The following is a 17,818-nucleotide window of genomic DNA, read 5'->3' as shown; positions in this document are numbered from 1 at the left end:
GAATCAGCATTCTTAGCAGCATTGGTGCTGGGCAGCCAGCAAGGCTGGCCTGCACTCTCCTTTGCATTCGCTCTCTTTGCCTATCAGCATTTGACCCTCTCTCTGAATCTAGAAATAACAGGCAGCCCTCAGCCTGCTCCAAACAGTAGGATTGGGATCAAACTGACTTCAGGTAGAATTTGGCTCCTTCTTACCTTTAGCCTCATCTCTGTCCAGCTAAAGTTGACCTGAGGTTTATTTGTTACTCAGTAACCATACAGGATGGGCAGTGCTCATATGACTCTTGGAAGCTCTGGTCCTTTCTAGTGGTCACCAACTTGTGTCTTCCACTTGGTTTCTCTTTATTCACCTGACAAATGTTGCCTCTGACACCCCCAGGAGGGCACTCCCCTGACCCTCCTCTCCAAGTCACCACCCACCCCTGGAAGCAAAAGAGGAATCTAGACACTGAGGTAGTCTAAACTCATTCCACTGGGTTACTGGTGTTCTGAGTTTCCAGAACTTTCTTGATATAGTTACAGCTAACATTGATGAAATATTATTGTGTGACAGATTCTATGAAAGCACTTTTACCTTTTCTCATTTAATCTTCCCAGCAACCCCATTAGATAACTATACTAGTATCTCCATTTTACAGGTGAGGAGACTGAAGCCCTAAGAGGATATACAGCTTGGCAAATAAGAATGAGGTAGAACTGGAATTTGGACCCAAGTGATCCAAAGCCTGGGCATTCTCAAACATGGCCTCGAGCCCAGCCTTCAGGGCCTGTGCCCTGCCAAGGGCCAAGGGCCAAAGCCTTGGTGTCCCCTGCCCTGTACCAGCTTCCTTTGACCCTGGGTTCTGGAAGTGCTGCACTTTGGAGTGCTCATTTTGCCAGGGACAAGAAAAACCCATGAGTGAGGGTGGCAAGAAGGCTTCCCCAAGGATCTACCTCAGACACAGCTGCCCAGATGCTCATCAAAGGCCCAACTTCTTGAAGAGTGAAGATGGAAAGCTCTCTAGATTCACCCATCATCTCCACAACTGCTGAATATTCACAGTTGTCTATGCTAAGGAGATGGGAGGCTTATGTTAAAGGTAGAAAGTACAGGAAACCTGGGAAGAGCCAAGTCCAGCCTTCCCCAAGGAAGGCTTTGTTGCCTTCTCTTGCTTCTCTCAAAATCTGTCCAAGCAATATCACGTGCCTCTTTGGTCTGTTTTTGTGCAGCTGCCCCCTTTCTCCTGTGCCTTGGTTTGCCTCAAGGATCAGATTACAGGTCTTTTTTTTTTCCTTATTACAATTAACCATCCTCCCAGTCTCTCCTCCACATGACGCTGCACTTGCAGTTCTGCAAAGGTGCCTGGAGGGCACTATGGCTGATCCTCACTCTTTCAGAGCACAACCCCCATCTTCTTGATGGACCTGTTTCAGTCTTTTTTTTAAAAAAAAAATTGTTTCTTTTTATTGATTTTAGAGATAGGAAGTGAGAGGGAGGGAGAGATAGAAACATTGGTGAGAGAGAACATCAATTGGCCACCTCCTGCATGCCCCCCACTGGGGATCTGGCCCACAACCTGGGCATGTGTCTTGACCAGGAATCAAACCAGCAACCTATTGGTGCATGAGTCAATGCTCAACCACTGAGACACACCAGTCGGACTATTTCAGTCTTTTGAGTTTAATTTGCCAATGGTAAATTTTGTTGATGACACAGCTGAAGTCCTAACACCAATTATTCGATTTTTCCAATACTTTAAGTTATCTACAATAGTATTCAGGATGAAGGGGAATTAAGTTAAAATGTATTTGCCTCACTTTGACTAAAAACAGAGAAATGTCATCCAGCCATAGAAGCATGGTGGGGAATACAGTTGAGTGTCACAACTCTGTAAAGAATCCCTCTGTTAGTAATGCCAAGTCCACATTTCATATCTGTAATTTCAAGGCCAAAAGCTCTGAAAGCTTATTTTAGTTTTTCAATTTTGGTGGCAAAATTTGACCTGGAAGTATTGAATTTTCACATTTCTTTTTAAAAATAATAAAAGGCTGTCCAGATTCCACCAGAGAGTTGTATAATTTTTGGTATATGCACTATGTTATTTTTCTGAAGTCCCAGATGTCCTGAATTTGGATATACATCTGAACCAAATGGGTCTAAGACCCAAGACCAGGAGCTTGCAGCATCCCTGACTGAGCACATGGTGTGCACTAGGCAGGGGTCTAAGCAATTTCAATTTAGTGTCTCCTTTGTTATCTAATGCCCTGAAAGATGAGTATGATTCTTTTCCCTGTGTGTAGCTGAGACTCAAGGGAATAAACCCTTTATGGCTATCTCTTCCTTGGCTTCTTTACAAAAGAGGGAGGCAGTGGGAAACAGAAGTACCAAAGACAATCAGGGAAAAGCTTCCTGGTGGGGTGCTTGAACCTAATGACCTATAGGAGTGAGATAGGAAAGAAAAGGTGGTAAGAGAAAGCCAGGAACAGGGACCAGCAGTAGTAAAGGCCAAGAACACAGAGTGGGTCAGGAGCTGCAAACACTTCTGGGTTATAGAAATGAAGTGCCAGGTAGGGGCCAATAGACACTGCTAAGGAGATGGAGCCAGGTTATGGACCTCTGGAAACTTCTGAGCAAGTATGAAACATGATCAGGTCTCTGCTATAGCAATGTAATGCTTAGAGCAATGGATAGTTCATTGGGGGAAACCAATCTAAAAGTCAACTGTATGAGTTCAGATTAAGAATCAGGGGGGCCTGAACGTGGGCAGGGATAAGAGCAATGGGAAGGAGGGTCCATGGCATCAGTATTCTGGCAGACATCAGGGATCTTTTTCTCCTGGTATTCACACCTTCATACTTGCATATAACGAACAGAATACAGCTGAAGTGATGGGATGTCACTTTCAAGACTAGATTATAAAAACTGTAACTTCTGACTTGCTGACAATCCCCTTGCCTCTCTTGTTGACATATTTTTGTCTTGCTCACTCAGATGGAGCCAGCTGCCATATTGTGAGATGCTCTATGAAGAGGACCCCATGGCAAGGAACCATGGGAGGCCTCTGGTCATGGCTCACGAGGAACTAAGGCTTCATTCTAATAGCCTTCAAGGAACTGCTTCCTGCTAACAGCCATGGGAGTAAGTTTGGAAGCAGAACCTTCCCAGCTGAGCCTTGAGATGATTTCAGTCCTTATGAGAGACTTAAAGCCAGAAGACCCAGCTAAGCCATGGTAGGATTCCCACTCACAGAAACTGTGAGGTAACATATCTCTGTTGGTTTAAGTAGATGTTTCGGGGTGATTTGGTACATGGCAATAGATAACTAATATATGTAGGGATCAGAAAAACAAAAAATGAGAACTGTGATTGACACCACCTAGTCAGAATGAGCTGAATTTAGTACTTGATAAGATTGTAGAAGTTGAGGGAGAGAGAAGTCACAGTAATTTGGAGAAGAGCCAGGCTCTGGAGTGAGACTGTCTGGGTTCAAGTTCCTGCTCTGCCCTGCCAGCTGTGTGACTCTGGGCAAGTCATTTCAGCAATCTGAGCCTGTTTCTTTGTGTATGAAATGAAGATGGTAAAAGTAACTTACACACATCTGTCCTTTTCATTTAGGACCTGCTTCAGCATCTAGCACAGTGGTGAATAGCACACAGAAGCTACTGTGGCATTTCAAGAAGGCTCAATGATTAACCTTATGCCAGCAGGGACAAGATGCTTCAGTGCAATTTTCTTGCATCTTATGAAGCCTTCACTGGTTCTGTGTGATGGAAACATGCTCCATGACCCCAATGCAGGAGAAGGTAGTTCTGTGCAATTGTGACTTGTCACTCCTGGTTACTTTCCCTGGCAGCACCTGTGGGTGCAGATTTCCTCCTGTACAGGAACTGAAAACATAACCTTGGCCTCATTAATTCTGTGCTTCAACCAGGCAGGGTTAGCTGGCTTCCGCAGACTTTTCCACAGTCAAATATAGTCTCAGGGAGGACTAGAAGCTTGTATTTGCCTCCAAAGCCAGCTATCAATAGCACACACACAAAAAAAGCTTCCTACTTCTAAAACCAAGGAACTCAACCAGATATAAGACTGTCTTACCTGTTTGGACAGAGGAAGCATGGACTCTAAAGCTGCTGATTGTTGAAAGTGCTGGGGCTGCTGCATCATCTTCTGCAGAAGGAATGAAGAATGGTCAGGTTGCTGCTGCCGCACCTGCAAGGTGGCCATGGCGGTAGAGCAGGCAGTAGCAGAAGAGGCCTGTGTCAGCATAGGCTGCTGCAGATAGTGGAGTAGAGAAGGCTGCCTAGAGGTGGAAGGCATGGAAGAAATCTTCTGGGGGCCTAGCTCAGAAACAAAATGTGACAAAGGCTTGGTGTTGCTAAAAGTAAATGGCTCTGGGGCTCCTGGCCTGGGGCTGGCCAGCCCCTGCTGCATGATTATGCTCAGGGTCTTAGGTGAGTTGGTGGTCATGGGCTTGAAGATGGCATTTTTTTGCTGGTGCTGCTGCTGGCTTAGTGGATTACTGCTGGGAGTGAGGCTCCGGATCAGGGAACACTGTGGAGTAAAGGAGTGCTGTGGCAAGCCTGGGCTGGAGAGCTTCTCTGGGCGGTAGGGTGGGGAGGGCCCAGAGTTACTGGTGGGCAGAGCAGACATCAGGTGGCCTTGAGGACTTTTAATGGTAGAGGACACTAGGTTGGCAAGGATGGAACTTTGTGGGCTGAATTGCAGCTGCTGATTGCGAGCTGTGTTGGGGATCTTCTCTGGAGCAAAAGACATGGTAGGCCCAAGGGCAGCATTGTTGCTGGATGCCATGCTTGACAGTAAGGCATTGGGAGAGCCTTGGGAAGTGCTCCATGGCAGGTTGCTGGATGACATGCAGGATACCATGAGGCTCTGTGGGCTGAAATGTGGTGGCGGGTGTGGTGAAAGCACTGGGTGGTAAGGTGGGGAGAGGCCTGGAGGAGTCAGGCTAGACCAACTGGAAGTGGGCCCTGGCTGCTTTGTAGCAGATCCCTGCTTGCTGGCCGCCAACACCTTCAGCTGGTGGGCATGATGCCACTGAGGCACAGGGAGTGGGGGCAAATCTATGGGGAGCATTGCTTGGACCTGGCTCTTGGCCTGTGTTGTCGCGGAACTGGATGAAACCATTTGTTTACTGGTAGAGGGAATAATATAACTGATCCCTACAGAGGAGGGTGGGACTTGAAGTGATATGCCAGTGACCTGGCTGCAACCAGAAGAAAACTCCTTATTGGAACTAAGGCTCTCCAAGTGTGGCATCTGAGCAGAAGGCATGCAAGTTGTGCCCAGGTTTGCCTGGGAGTGATCTAAGACCAGTGGTTCTTCTGGCTTGCTCCACAGTATTTTCTCAAGATCTAGCTCATTTGGAGAAGGGTCTTGAATTCCCATTAGCTCCTCTAACAGATCTTGAAGTTCCTGGTCCTGCTCCCCAGCCATCATGCTGTTGGTTTTATTGTAGTAAGGAACAGGAGGCCTTTTGAGTCCCATTTCTGCATTTGGTGGTACCACAAATGGTGAGTCCATTATGCTGCCATTCATGGGATTGTTTTCGAGTAATAATGAATGGCCCACTGTTCCAATAGCTGAAGGGCTAGGGTTCACTGTGATTGGGGGAACCTGCAGCTCTGCACAGGGTGTGCTGGAATGGGCACCTGAGCCCATAGGAAGGGTGACATCTTCAAGGCAGGGTCTCTTGATTTTATTAGGGTAACTCCCATCAGCCATGCCTGGAAGCTGGAAGTTGTCTCCTTCCTGTCTCCTCTTAATGGTTCCCTGGGGCAGAGAGAGGGGAGGGGATTTATAAGGGCTTGGCACAATAAAGCGAATGAACAGCAAACTTTCAAGATAAAACATATCTCAGTTTCAAGATTATAATTGTCAAGACTCTAATACAGCCTATCTGTGGAACAATAATGTTTGTTTCTTTGTTGCCGTGTTTCATTTAAACTGTCTTGATACATTTTAAATAAGCATCATGCTATGTGTAATATTAAATACCACAGAAAGTCACTCAAATGATATTATTTGCCCACTTAGAGGAGAGTTCAGCAAAACCATGACTAAGTCACTAAATGAACTGTGCTGCCAAAGGCAGGCATTTTAGAGCAAGCTAGAAGTAGCTCAGATATTTTCAATTTGCAACCATCTACAGATACCAGGATTTTTAAAAAGGAAAAGCATAACATAGACACTGAGCTTTTAGTTTGCCTCCCTGTCTTGGTTAAATGCGTATTAGGCTGCAGTGAAAAACTGGAATACCATAGAGCCTTTAGAGAAGTGAAGTAACTCTAACTATGTTCTTTAGGGCAGTTATCTAAGATATACTGTTTAGAGGAAAACTCAAGTTGTAGAACAGTCATTGTAGCATGTTTGCATTTATTTTTACACAAACACACACACACACATGCACTCACACACATTGCTATGAGCATACAAAAATAATTTGGGAGAACATATATGCAACTATTTGGAATAGTGACCTCTTGGGGAAGACTGGCAATTCCCTTTCTGTTCTCTACAATTTTGTATTGCTTGTTTGTTTTTAATGAGAATGACTTGTAATGCAAAAAAGTATAAAGCTATCTAAATAAGAAATACCTCTCTGATGCATCCTCAGGTTGGGGAGATATGAAACTACAGGTAAAGTCCCCAATCTGTGATCTGCACCCTGGGGGAGCTGCCTAACATTTATAAAAGCATACCTTTGGTAACAAACCAATTATTAATAAAGTATTTCCCACTCCTTCAAGCTTTATACAGTCATCTGTAGCTGTAATGTTAATGGCTATGACCTGCATGTAAAGGAGAAAGGGAGTGGAGTGACATGGAAGAATGTAAGTGGGTAGAGAGGCTTGGAAATTACCTAAATGCCAACAGTCTCACATATTTCTCTTCAAGCATTTTTTCATGTAAGAACCCCCTTTTAGCTATGGAATTCTTACTGGGATACCCAGTACTGTCCCCTCATGTTTGGCTCACAGGGGGTATCAACAGGTGTGCAGGGGCTACCTGCTAGCACAACAGTGGTCATGACTCCCATGAAAGATTGAATATCAGGAGATCTCCCAGGTCTGCACATCAGAATCACTTAGAAACACCCAGATTCCCAGGCTTTCCCACCACAAATGAATTTCTTCAATCTAATCTGAGGTGAGGCCCAGGCATCTGAACATTTTCAGAGCTCCCTGGAATCATATAGAGTACTCATACAACTCAACAAAAGGAAGACAAAGAACCCAATTAAAAACAGGACATACAAATGGCCAAGAGACATATGAAGTAATGCTCCACATTACTGGAATCCCTGGCAGATTCTATATGCTCCTGGAGCTTTCATTTAATTGTAGGTCTGCCAGTAACCTGTTGGGACTAAGGTGACAAGAGGTGGAGAAAGCAGGGAGTGACCTCTGGATGCTAAAAGTAATATTAGGAGCCACTGTCAAAGGGCAGGGGTCTCCAACTCTCACACAATTTTTCAGGCACTCATCAGTGCTCCCAAGCCAAGGTTCCCCACTCAATTCCAATTTGGGAACCTAACCAGCTCCTCGATGACAAACTAAACCCAGGATGCCCCTGCAGGATGTTAATGGCAGTTCCACTGCTAGTGGATCCAATTGATAGAGCGTGCACCACCCTTGCTATGCCAAGTCTGCAGCTGGACAGTCATTCACATCATTGAATGCTCTTGGAAAAAGCCTAATCAGGGGTAGGCTGGCCTTGATGTCCTTGGGTAAACAGGGTTAATAGTCAGGGCTTCAGTTTCAGCAGAGGGGCAGATGAAAGCCTCTTCTGAACTCTCCTTTTTCACTGTATGTGCTGCTGAAGTGAGCACTAAGCTCTCTTTTTTCAATGGAGTTAAAGGAGACTCGACTTTGTTAGAGGCTGTGCAGCTTTGCACTTAGGATTTATAGTGACGGCTTTCGACAGTTAGCCTGCAGCACCCTGGCTGACTAGCCAGAACCTTAACCAAGCCTAAACAAGGCCTCGGAAAGTGATTGCATTAACATAGAACTACCCAGCCTCACTCTAAATGCATCTGTTTTCACCAGGCATTGGTGAGGTGTGAACATTTTGCCCCTATACATAGATTTCCCTCAGTGCCTCCTCTTGTACAGTCCCCTGATTTGTTACTCATCGCAACTGCCAGAAGTTGGCTGGGCTGTTCCCTATGTTCAGTGCACACTGACACCTTCACCAAGTCACCTGGACTAGTGGGTGCTGGGCTGAGGTCTGCCTTCCTTAGTTGTGTTGATTGACTCCTGTGGCCACCATTTTAGATCAAATGTAGCATATTGCTTGTTACTCCTAAATAGCATCACCTCTCAAGTTTGTGGTGGGGACAGCAGGTCCCCAACCAAGCTTTCAGACCCGTCTAAACAAAAATTCCAGTTTTGTGCATATGCTGTTTCCAGTCTCTGTAGATTCCATGACGGCAAGTTATTGGTCCCTGCTACCAGCTAACCCCTACTTCCTTCAGGCTGTGCATTGCGCATTATCTTGCCCACTCACTGTGAGATTTCTTTTCTATTTTTACAAGAAAAGTAAATCAGTAGACACAAGCAAGACTTCTAGAGAGCACATCTCAGCCTCCTCTCTTTAAACAAGACAGAATAAAATGTGATTTGCTTGTGATCATACAACTAGTTAGGGAATAATGACAACAGTAGACCCCAGGTGTCCCAACTCCCAGCCTGAGACCTCACAGGTCCTTTGTTATATGTGGGGGAGGGCCCCTGGAGGGGAGGGCTGGTGTCCCTGGCACTTTAAAAAAGGAATGACTTTATCTCCACAAATGCCTAAAAACCCCTATTTCATAATCAAGCAGACAAAGCCACCAATGTGATCCCCATGACTTTATAAACACTTATTAAAACACATTTGCAAGCATGTGATGGCTTCCCCAACCCCTAAATAATGAGAAAATGAAGGCAACCCTCTGATAGGGACCAAATTCAGCTCTGAAGTAAATATTACTTCTGTTTCTTTGTTAACAATGACATAAGGCAAGTCTTCCCTTTTCTACACTTCTGGTTCAAATTGGAACAAAGAGCAAATATTTCTTAGAAAAGTTCTAAATTATAAGAGTAAAGTCCAGGCTCATAAAATGGGCATATGGAGATAAAGAATAGATTATATATATAACCTTCCCAAAAAAGTTGGGCAGGTTGTTATAAACACTTAATTTTGGACAGTCTAGCTGAAGGTTTAACATGGGCACTAATGAAAGGACAGCAAAAATATGCACAGGTCCTACTACATAAGAATGTAGGAGACTGAAGGTATCCAGGAAAGATGAGTTCCATGAGTCTCATTTTCCCCTCCAGAGGGCCCTGAGCATGTAGGCCCTAGGCAAAATTGTCAAAAGAGGGGGAAATTGTTTATTGGTCTCAACTTTCTCCCTCACTAGTGCTTCCTCTAGTTCAGCACAAGCCAATCTGCTTGCTGGTTCTTAGCTTCTTCTCACAAGTGCATCCATACTCCATCAACAACTCTCTTCAATACTGGTCCACATTCCCCCTGAGCTTTCTAGAAAATAGTGTTGGCCAACTAGATTGAATTTCAAGCCCTCTGAGACCAAAATGGTCCCCAATAGACTTGCTCAGAAGAAATAAATAAAGATATCATGGGGCATGGTAGAAGTAGCTCCAGAAGAGATAAGACAATGATGCATCAGGAGAGAGAGAGAGAGAGAGAGAGAGAGAGAGAGAGAGAGAGAGAGAGAGAAGAAATAGAGAGAAAGGGAGGGAGACATGGAGGGAGAGAGGGAGAGAAAGAATATGCCTGAATATATACATGGGATCACATTAGTATCCATGTATATAGTATAAATGTCTATACTTGGGCACATGTGTGATTTGCATGTTTGTTTTTCAGAAGAATGTCCCCACAAACTAAAACTGACCTTTCTGTGGAACAAATAGGATCTTCAGCATTTCCAGAATTGCAAGATATGAGGCTCTGGAGAATCCTAGGGTAGCTGCAAATGGCAGGGAACCCTGAATGCTGATTGGCTTCAAGAGGTGCCACTTTGTCTCTGTAATGAACCTTTTCTATCAGATAGTTTGAAGCAAGATTCCTGACCCACAAATAAGGGATTTCTTAGTGCCCCTGGCTTACACAGAGCCCACAGACTGCATGCCAAGCACCTGACGCAGGCAGAGGCCAGACAGAGTGAAGGAAAGAGCCCTGGAGTAGACACCAGAAGCCTTGCGTTTATGTCCTAGCTCTTCCATTTGCTGTGTGACTGTGGGCAAGTCACTCCCAATCTCTGAACCTCAATTTATTCTCCTGTAAAATAGGTATTCGGGCTGCTCTGTGTGCCTCACAGCATTGTTGAGGCATGCACATTGGAAGAAGTAAGTGTTACTGATGTTATTCTCCAGGCTCTGGGTCCCCAAGTTGCCAATATGAGGCCTCGGTTTGTTCTTTGACAAAATAAAGACCCATCCACTAGGACGGGGTATCATGTGGGGGTGGGGGAAGGTGAGTGGCCTAGTATTGACGGCACTGACCAGACAACCAGCAGTGCTGCCTATTAAATTCTACTGCCTAATGCTAGCAACCACCCATACTCTTGGTTCCCCCACACTATATGCAGCACTCACCTCAACCTGAGGACTTGAGACAAGCTTCAAACAGAGCTATATGAGTGGTAGCCACAACAAATGCACAAACAGACTGGCCTGGGTGGGGTATTTTCTAGCACTGTGTTCCCTTTCTATAATTTAAACACACCATTTGGAAGACTTGGCAACTTAAAGAATGGCCCCAAACCTATAGATGCATATGGATTTAATGAGCTCTTAATTCATACTGTACCATCCTCTGAGAAGATTTAAAGTATTCTGTCTCTGAACAAGCCTTTCTTGAGTTCCAGCCTTATACTCCTGGGCTTTCAGAATGCCAGGCCCTGAGATATAGGCTGGTTCCTCCCACTCATGTTAGGGCTGGTGAGGCCCAGAGCCAAGAAGCCATTTGACCATGGAGCAGTGTTTCTGACACCCAGGTTGACCTCTTTTCACAGGAAGAAATCCTGAAATGATCTCCAAACACATTTCCATGTAGCATTTTTAGTGAGATAAAGATGACTACTTAGGGGAGAAGTGTCAAATGGCTGAATGGACTTAGCAAAGCTGGCCTATAGATAAAGCAGATGCTGTCTGGGGGCTGGAATAGCAGCTGAAGGTCAAAGCCAAGGACATTCTTCCAGTCCACAGAACTCTGTGCAGGACCCAGGCTAAAAAGTGTCATCTGTGTTTAACCTGAATTAAGCTGATAAGGCCAAAATCATGTAGAGAAGGGAAAAAGTGGAGGTGGAGCTGAGGTTGGAGGCCACAAACCTGAGGTTGGAGGCAGCCAGCGTCACTGGGTAGACCTGGATTTCTATATATGAAGAGGGCAGAAGAGGTATTTTGAGTTGTGTGAAAATCACACACCATATGGGATAGAACTGGCTTTCCACCCAGAAAAATCTTTAAGACTTCTGCTTATGACTGGGTGAACATAGTAGCAATATCTATCCTTACAGCAAGGCCCCATTGAATTGCATTGGCAAGATCAAACCAAGATGAAAGTTTCTATTTTTGTTTGTTTGTTTTTCTCACTTTTTAAAAATTTTTATTTTATTTTTAATTTTATTTTTGTTACAAATGTTTCTCCTTTTTTACCCCATTGAGACCCTCCTCCCCACCCCACCCCCATCCGATACCCGGCTTCGTTGTCCATGTTCATTGGTAATGCATACATGCATATAAGTTCTGTGGTTTATCTCTTTCCTCCCCCCCACCCCACCCTCTTCTGAGGGTTGTCAGTCTATACCCTACTTCCATGTTTCTGGGTCTACCCTATTCCTCAGACAGTTATGTTCATTATATTCCACAAATAAGTGAGATCATGTGATATTTGTCTTTCTCTGCTGCTTTGTTTTGCTTAGGCTAATACTCTCCAGGTCCTTCCATGTCATCTCAAAGGATAAGAACTCTTTCTTTCTTTCAGCTGCATAGTATTCCGTTGTGTATACATACAATTTTTTTTTTTTTTGTGGTAACAACATATTGTTTTCCATAGTGGCTGCACCAGTCTGCATTCCCACCAGCAGTGCACTAGAGTCCCCTTTTCTCCACACCCTCGCCAACACTTGTTGTTTGATGATTTGTTGATGGCGGCCATTCTGACAGGTGTGAGGTGATACCTCATTGTTGTTTTAATTTGCATCTCTCTGATGATTAGTGATGTGGAGCATTACTTCATATGTCTCTTGGCCATTTGTATGTCCTGTTTTTAATTGGGTTCTTTGTCTTCCTTTTGTTGAGTTGTATGAGTACTCTATATATTTTGGAAATTAACCCCTTATCTGGTGTATCATTGGCAATGATGTTCTCCCATACAGTGGGTTGTCTTTCCATTTTGATGGTTGTTTCTTTTGCTGTGCAGAAGCTTTTGAATTTTTTGATTACAGTCGTTTTGTAGTATAACCTGATAACCAATCCCATCTACTTTGTCCTTCTTTTTCAAGATTGCTATGGCTATTCCAGGTTGTTTTTTGGTTCCATATAAACTTTTGAAGTATTTGTTCTAGTTCTGTGAAATATGTCATTGGTATTTTGATGGGGATTGCAGTGAATCTATACATTGCTTTGGGTAATATGGACCTTTTAATGATGTTAATTCTTCCCATCCATGAACAAGGTATATGCTTCCACTTTTTTTTGGGGGGGGGGAACTGAGCGTAGATGAATGGTCTTTAATGTAAAGTTATAAGTAGCAGGATGTATGCTGACAAAAGATTTAGCCAATTTCTTACACTGCAATTTGGAAAGTGCTATTATTCAGTTAAAATAAGTACAAAGAACAATTATACTTTTAGAGTTTATGGTTCTAGTTTACATTTCCAGTTTCATCACTTGATTTTGGGTATCACAATATTATAAATCATATTGAAGTGGAAATATTAATACATTCAGTAGTACAATTAATATTTTATCAGAATATTGTCATTTTTCCCTGTAAGAATATGACCCAAAAATGTTACTACATCCTTTCTACATTCTGGAATCTAGCAGAAGATATTACATCAATGATAAAAAAATATACATATATATATATTTAATTTTAAAAACTGCTACATAAGTAATTTTTCCAAGAAGAGAAAGTCTTTACATAAAATGAAGGCCAGCTGTATTCATGTGATTAAAAGATCATATAAAACATCCTATAATTTTACAGTATATCCATATACAATAGAATACTATAAAATAATTAGAAGTTATATTTAAAGAAAAACATAGTAAAATGCTCACAATACAATATTAAAATGTAGGCTGCAATGCTGTAAAACCAGAGAATTCTAATTTTTTACAATACATATACATATATACATACATACATAGAAAACAAAAAATGCTAAGAAATATACTAAAGTGTTATCAGTGATTTTTAGTGATTATTTCTGGTTGTAGAATGTAGACCATGTTAATTTTTTTTCTTTTCTCCCCCCCCTTTTTTTTTTTGTATTCTCCAAATATCTTACAACATACAAAAATTATTTGTGTGATTTAAGATTTTTCAAAAAATTTTTTAAAGGAATAAAATGTAAAGATAGCTGAAATCTCACTTCATAGAACCAAGAGGCCAATTATATGGATTGTTCATATTATAGCTTATGTCCTAGAATATAATAAGCATTGTTATTTTATTTTATTTTATTTTATTTTATTTTCTTGTTGGGGGGGGGCTTGATCAGAAGGACTTGGGCCCTTGTTGTATTTTGTTTTTTGTTTTAAATTTTTTACTAATTTTTTTTGTTACAGATATTTCTCCGTTTTTACCCCATTGGCACATCCCTCCCCACCCCACCCCCGCCCCATCCTTATTGGTCATGCATACATGCATATAAGTTTTGTGGTTTATCTCTTCTCAACCCTCCCACCCCCTCTTCTGAGGGATGTCAGTCTGTGCCCTACTTCCATGTTTCTGGATCTACCGTATTCCTCAGACTGTTATATTCATTATATTCCATATATAAGTGAGATCATGTGGTATTGGTCTTTTTCTGCTTGGCTTATTTCACTTAGGATAATACTTTCCAGGTCCCTCCCCCTCCAAGTCGTCTCAAAGGATAAGAACTCTTTCTTTCTTACCGCTGCATAGTACTCCATTGTGTATATGTATCACAGCTTTTTGATCCATTCGTCTACTGATGGACACTTGGGCTGTCTCCAGATATTAGCTATTGTAAATAGTGCTGCTATGAACATGGGGGTACATATATTCTTCCTGATTGGTGTTTCAGGCTTCTTAGGGTATATTCCTAGAAGCGGGATCACTGGGTCAAATGGAAGTTCAATTTTTAATTTTTTGAGGTAGCACCATATTGTTTTCCATAGTGGTTGCACCAGTTTGCATTTTCACCAGCAGTGTATTAGAATCCCCTTTTCTCCACACCCTCGCCAACACTTGTTGTTTGATGATTTGTTGATGGCGGCCATTCTGACAGGTGTGAGGTGATACCTCATTGTTGTTTTAATTTGCATCTCTCTGATGATTAGTGATGTTGAGCATTTCTTCATATGGCCCTTGGTCATTTGTATGTCCTGTTTGGAGAGGTGTCTATTCAGCTACTCTAACCATTTTTTAATTGGGTTCTTTGTCTTCCTTTTGTTGAGTTGCATGAGCACTCTATATGTATTGGAAATTAACCCCTTATCTGCTACATCATTGGCAATGATGTTCTCCCATACAGTGGGTTGCCTTTCCATTTTGATGATTGTTTCTTTTGCTGTGCAGAAGCTTTTTAGTTTGAGGTAGTCCCATGTTTTCATTTTTTCCTTTGTTTCTGTTGCCTTAGGTGATGTATCAGTGAAAATTCTTCCCCGTAGTATGATGTCCGAAATTTTGTTGCCTACATTTTCTTCTAGAATTTTTATGGATTAACGCATGGGTCACATTTAAGTATTTTATCCATTTTGAGTTTCTTTTTGTGTATGGTGTAAGTTGATGGTCTAGTTTTATTTATTTTTTGCATGTAGCTGTCCAATTTTCCCAACACCATTTATTAAAGAAGCTGTCTATACTCCACTGTATGCTCTTGCCACCTTTGTGAAATATTAATTGAGCATATTGCCTTGGGTCTATTTCTGGGTTTTCAGTTCTGTTCCACTGGTCTATATGCCCGTTCTGGAGCCAGTACCAGGCTATTTTGTTTACAGTCGCTTTGTAGTATAACCTGATATCGGGTATTGTGATCCCACCTACTTTGTCCTTCTTTTTCAAAATTGCTGTGGCTATTTGAGGACTTTTTTGGTTCCATATGAACTTTTGAAGTATTTGTTCTTGTTCTGTGTAATATGTCGTTGGTATTTTGATGGGGGTTGCATTGAATCTATAGATTGCTTTGCGTACTATGGACATTTTAATGATGTTAATTCTTCCAATCCATGAACAGGGTATGTGCTTCCACTTTTTTATGTCTTCCTCTATTTCTTTTTTCAATGTCCTGTAGTTTTCTGCAAATAGGTCCTTTACTTCTTTGGTTAAGTTTATTCCTAGGTATCTTAATTTTTGGGGGGCAATTGTAAATGGGATTGTTTTTTCAGTTTCTCTTTCTGTGAGTTCGTCATTGGTGTATAAGAATGCCATCGATTTCTTGACGTTAATTTTGTATCCTGCTACTTTGCCAAATTCATTTATTAAGTCTAGTAGATTTTTGATGGAGTCTTTAGGATTTTCTATGTATAATATCGTGTCATCTGCAAATAATGACAGTTTCACTTCCTCCTTTCCAATTTGGATCCTTTTATTTTTTCCTCATTTCTGATTGCTGTGGCTAAGACTTCCAGTAATATGTTAAATAAGAGTGGCGAAAGTAGACATCCCTGTCTTGTTCCTGTTCTTAATGGAACTGTGTTTAGTTTCTGCCCATTGAGTATATTTTGGCTGTAGGTCTTTCATATATGGCCTTTATTATGTTGAGATATGATCCCTCTATTCCCACATTGCTGAGCGTTTTTATCAGAAATGGATGCTGGATTTTGTCGAATGCTTTTTTATTATTTATTGATATGATCATGTGGTTTTTATTCTTCATTTTGTTCATGTGGTGTATCACGTTTATTGATTTGTGAATATTGTACCAGCTTTGCATCCCTGGGATGAATCCCACTTGGTCATGGTGAATAATTATTTTGATGTATTCCTGGATCTGATTTGCTAGTATTTTGTTGAGGATTTAGGCATCTATGTTCATCAGAGATATTGGCCTGTAGTTTTCTTTCTCTGTATTGTCTTTTTCTGGTTTTGGAATTACAATTATGCTGGCCTCATAAAACAAGTTTGGAAATCTTTCTTCTTCTTGAATGTTTTGAAATAGTTTGCGGAGAATGGGTTTTAGTTCTTTTTTTGACTGTTCTGTAAAACTCCCCAGTGAAGCCATCCAGCCTGAGCTTTTGTTTACTGGGAGAGTCTTGATTACATCTTCAATTTCCTTAGTTGTTATTTGTCTGTTTAAGTTTTCTGTCTCTTCCCGGTCCAGTTTTGGGAGACTATGCGTTTCTAGAAATTTGTCTATTTCACTTAGATTGACTAATTTGTTGCCATACAATTGTTCATAGTAGTTGTTAATGATCTTTTGTATTTCTGTGGTGTCAGTTGTTACTTGTCTTTCATTTCTGATTTTGTGTATTTGGGTTCTCTCTCTTTGTTTCTTGGTGAGTTTAGCTAAAGGTCCATCAGTCTTGTTTATCTTTTAAAGAACCAGCTCTTTGTTTCATTGATCCTTTTAACTTTTTTTTTTTTTGGACTCTATGTCATTTATTTTTGCTCTGATCTTTACTATTTTCTTCCTTCTACTTGTTCTTCCGTTTTCTTTTTGTTTGCTCCCTAGTTCTTTAAATTGTGAGGTTAGATAGTCTATTAGAGATTTTTCTTGTTTTTTTGAGGTAGGCCTGTAGTGCTATGAACCTCCCTCTCAGAAATGCTCTTTCACTGCATCTCATAGATTTTGTGTTGTTGTGTGTTCATTTTCATTGGGTTCTAGGAAGTTTTTTATTTCTTCCTTGATCTCCTCGGTAACCCATTCATTGTTTAATAACATGCTATTTAGCTTCTATGTGTCCAAATGTCTTTTCATGTTCTTGTTGCAATTGATTTCTAGTTTCATGCCCTTGTGATCTGAGAAGATGCTTGATATGATTTCAATCTTCTTGAACTTGTAGAGACTTAGTTGGTGTCCTAACATGTGGTCAATCTTTGAGAATGTCCCATGTGCACTTGAAAAGAATGTGCATTCTGTAGTTTTGGGGTGTAATTCTCTGTAGATATCTATTAAATTCATTTGGTCCAGTGCTTCATTTAGAGTCTCTGTTTCCTTGCTAATTTTTTGTCTAGAGGATCTATACAGTGATGTCAGCGGGGTGTTGAAGTCCCCTGCTATTATTGTATTGCTGTCGATTTCTTCTTTGAAGTCCTCCAAAATATTTTAAATATATTTTGGTGTTCCTCTATTGGGTGCATATATGTTTATCACGGTTATATCTTTCTGTTGGATAGATCCTTTGAAGATGAAAGTTTCAACTTCCCATAAGGCATTCTTCTCCCCATCTCTAGGACACCAACTTAAGTAGTTTAAATGGGGCAAAGAGAAAAACAGTTGCTGATTGCTTAGCACCTTCTCCCTTGTACCCAGATACAGATTTTTGCTTTGTGGGGACTAAAGCTGATATGATTTGTGGGGCCTTTTTTATGAAAAAAAAAAAAAAAAAAAAAAAAGGTTGAAAGAACAAAATTATATACCAGTCCTTGGAAGATTTGAAGGATGAATCTTGAA

At 41.5% G+C, this 17,818-nt stretch overlaps 1 protein-coding gene across 1 annotated transcript in view; it reads right to left on the bottom strand.

Moving 5' to 3' along the window:
- Positions 1-17,818, bottom strand: part of MAMLD1 (mastermind like domain containing 1) — an 87,117-nt gene that overhangs the window by 40,967 nt on the left and 28,332 nt on the right. The window contains exon 2 of the mRNA XM_036270094.1: positions 4,075-5,769. Within this exon, the coding sequence (XP_036125987.1) occupies positions 4,075-5,769 (1,695 nt within the window). The remainder of the gene's footprint in view (positions 1-4,074; positions 5,770-17,818) is intronic.

This window comes from Molossus molossus, unplaced genomic scaffold (assembly GCF_014108415.1).
Source record: "Molossus molossus isolate mMolMol1 unplaced genomic scaffold, mMolMol1.p scaffold_m16_p_2, whole genome shotgun sequence".
Lineage (NCBI taxonomy): Eukaryota > Metazoa > Chordata > Mammalia > Chiroptera > Molossidae > Molossus > Molossus molossus.
Note: the sequence above shows the minus strand (reverse complement) of the source record. Positions and strands in the feature narration are given on the sequence as shown.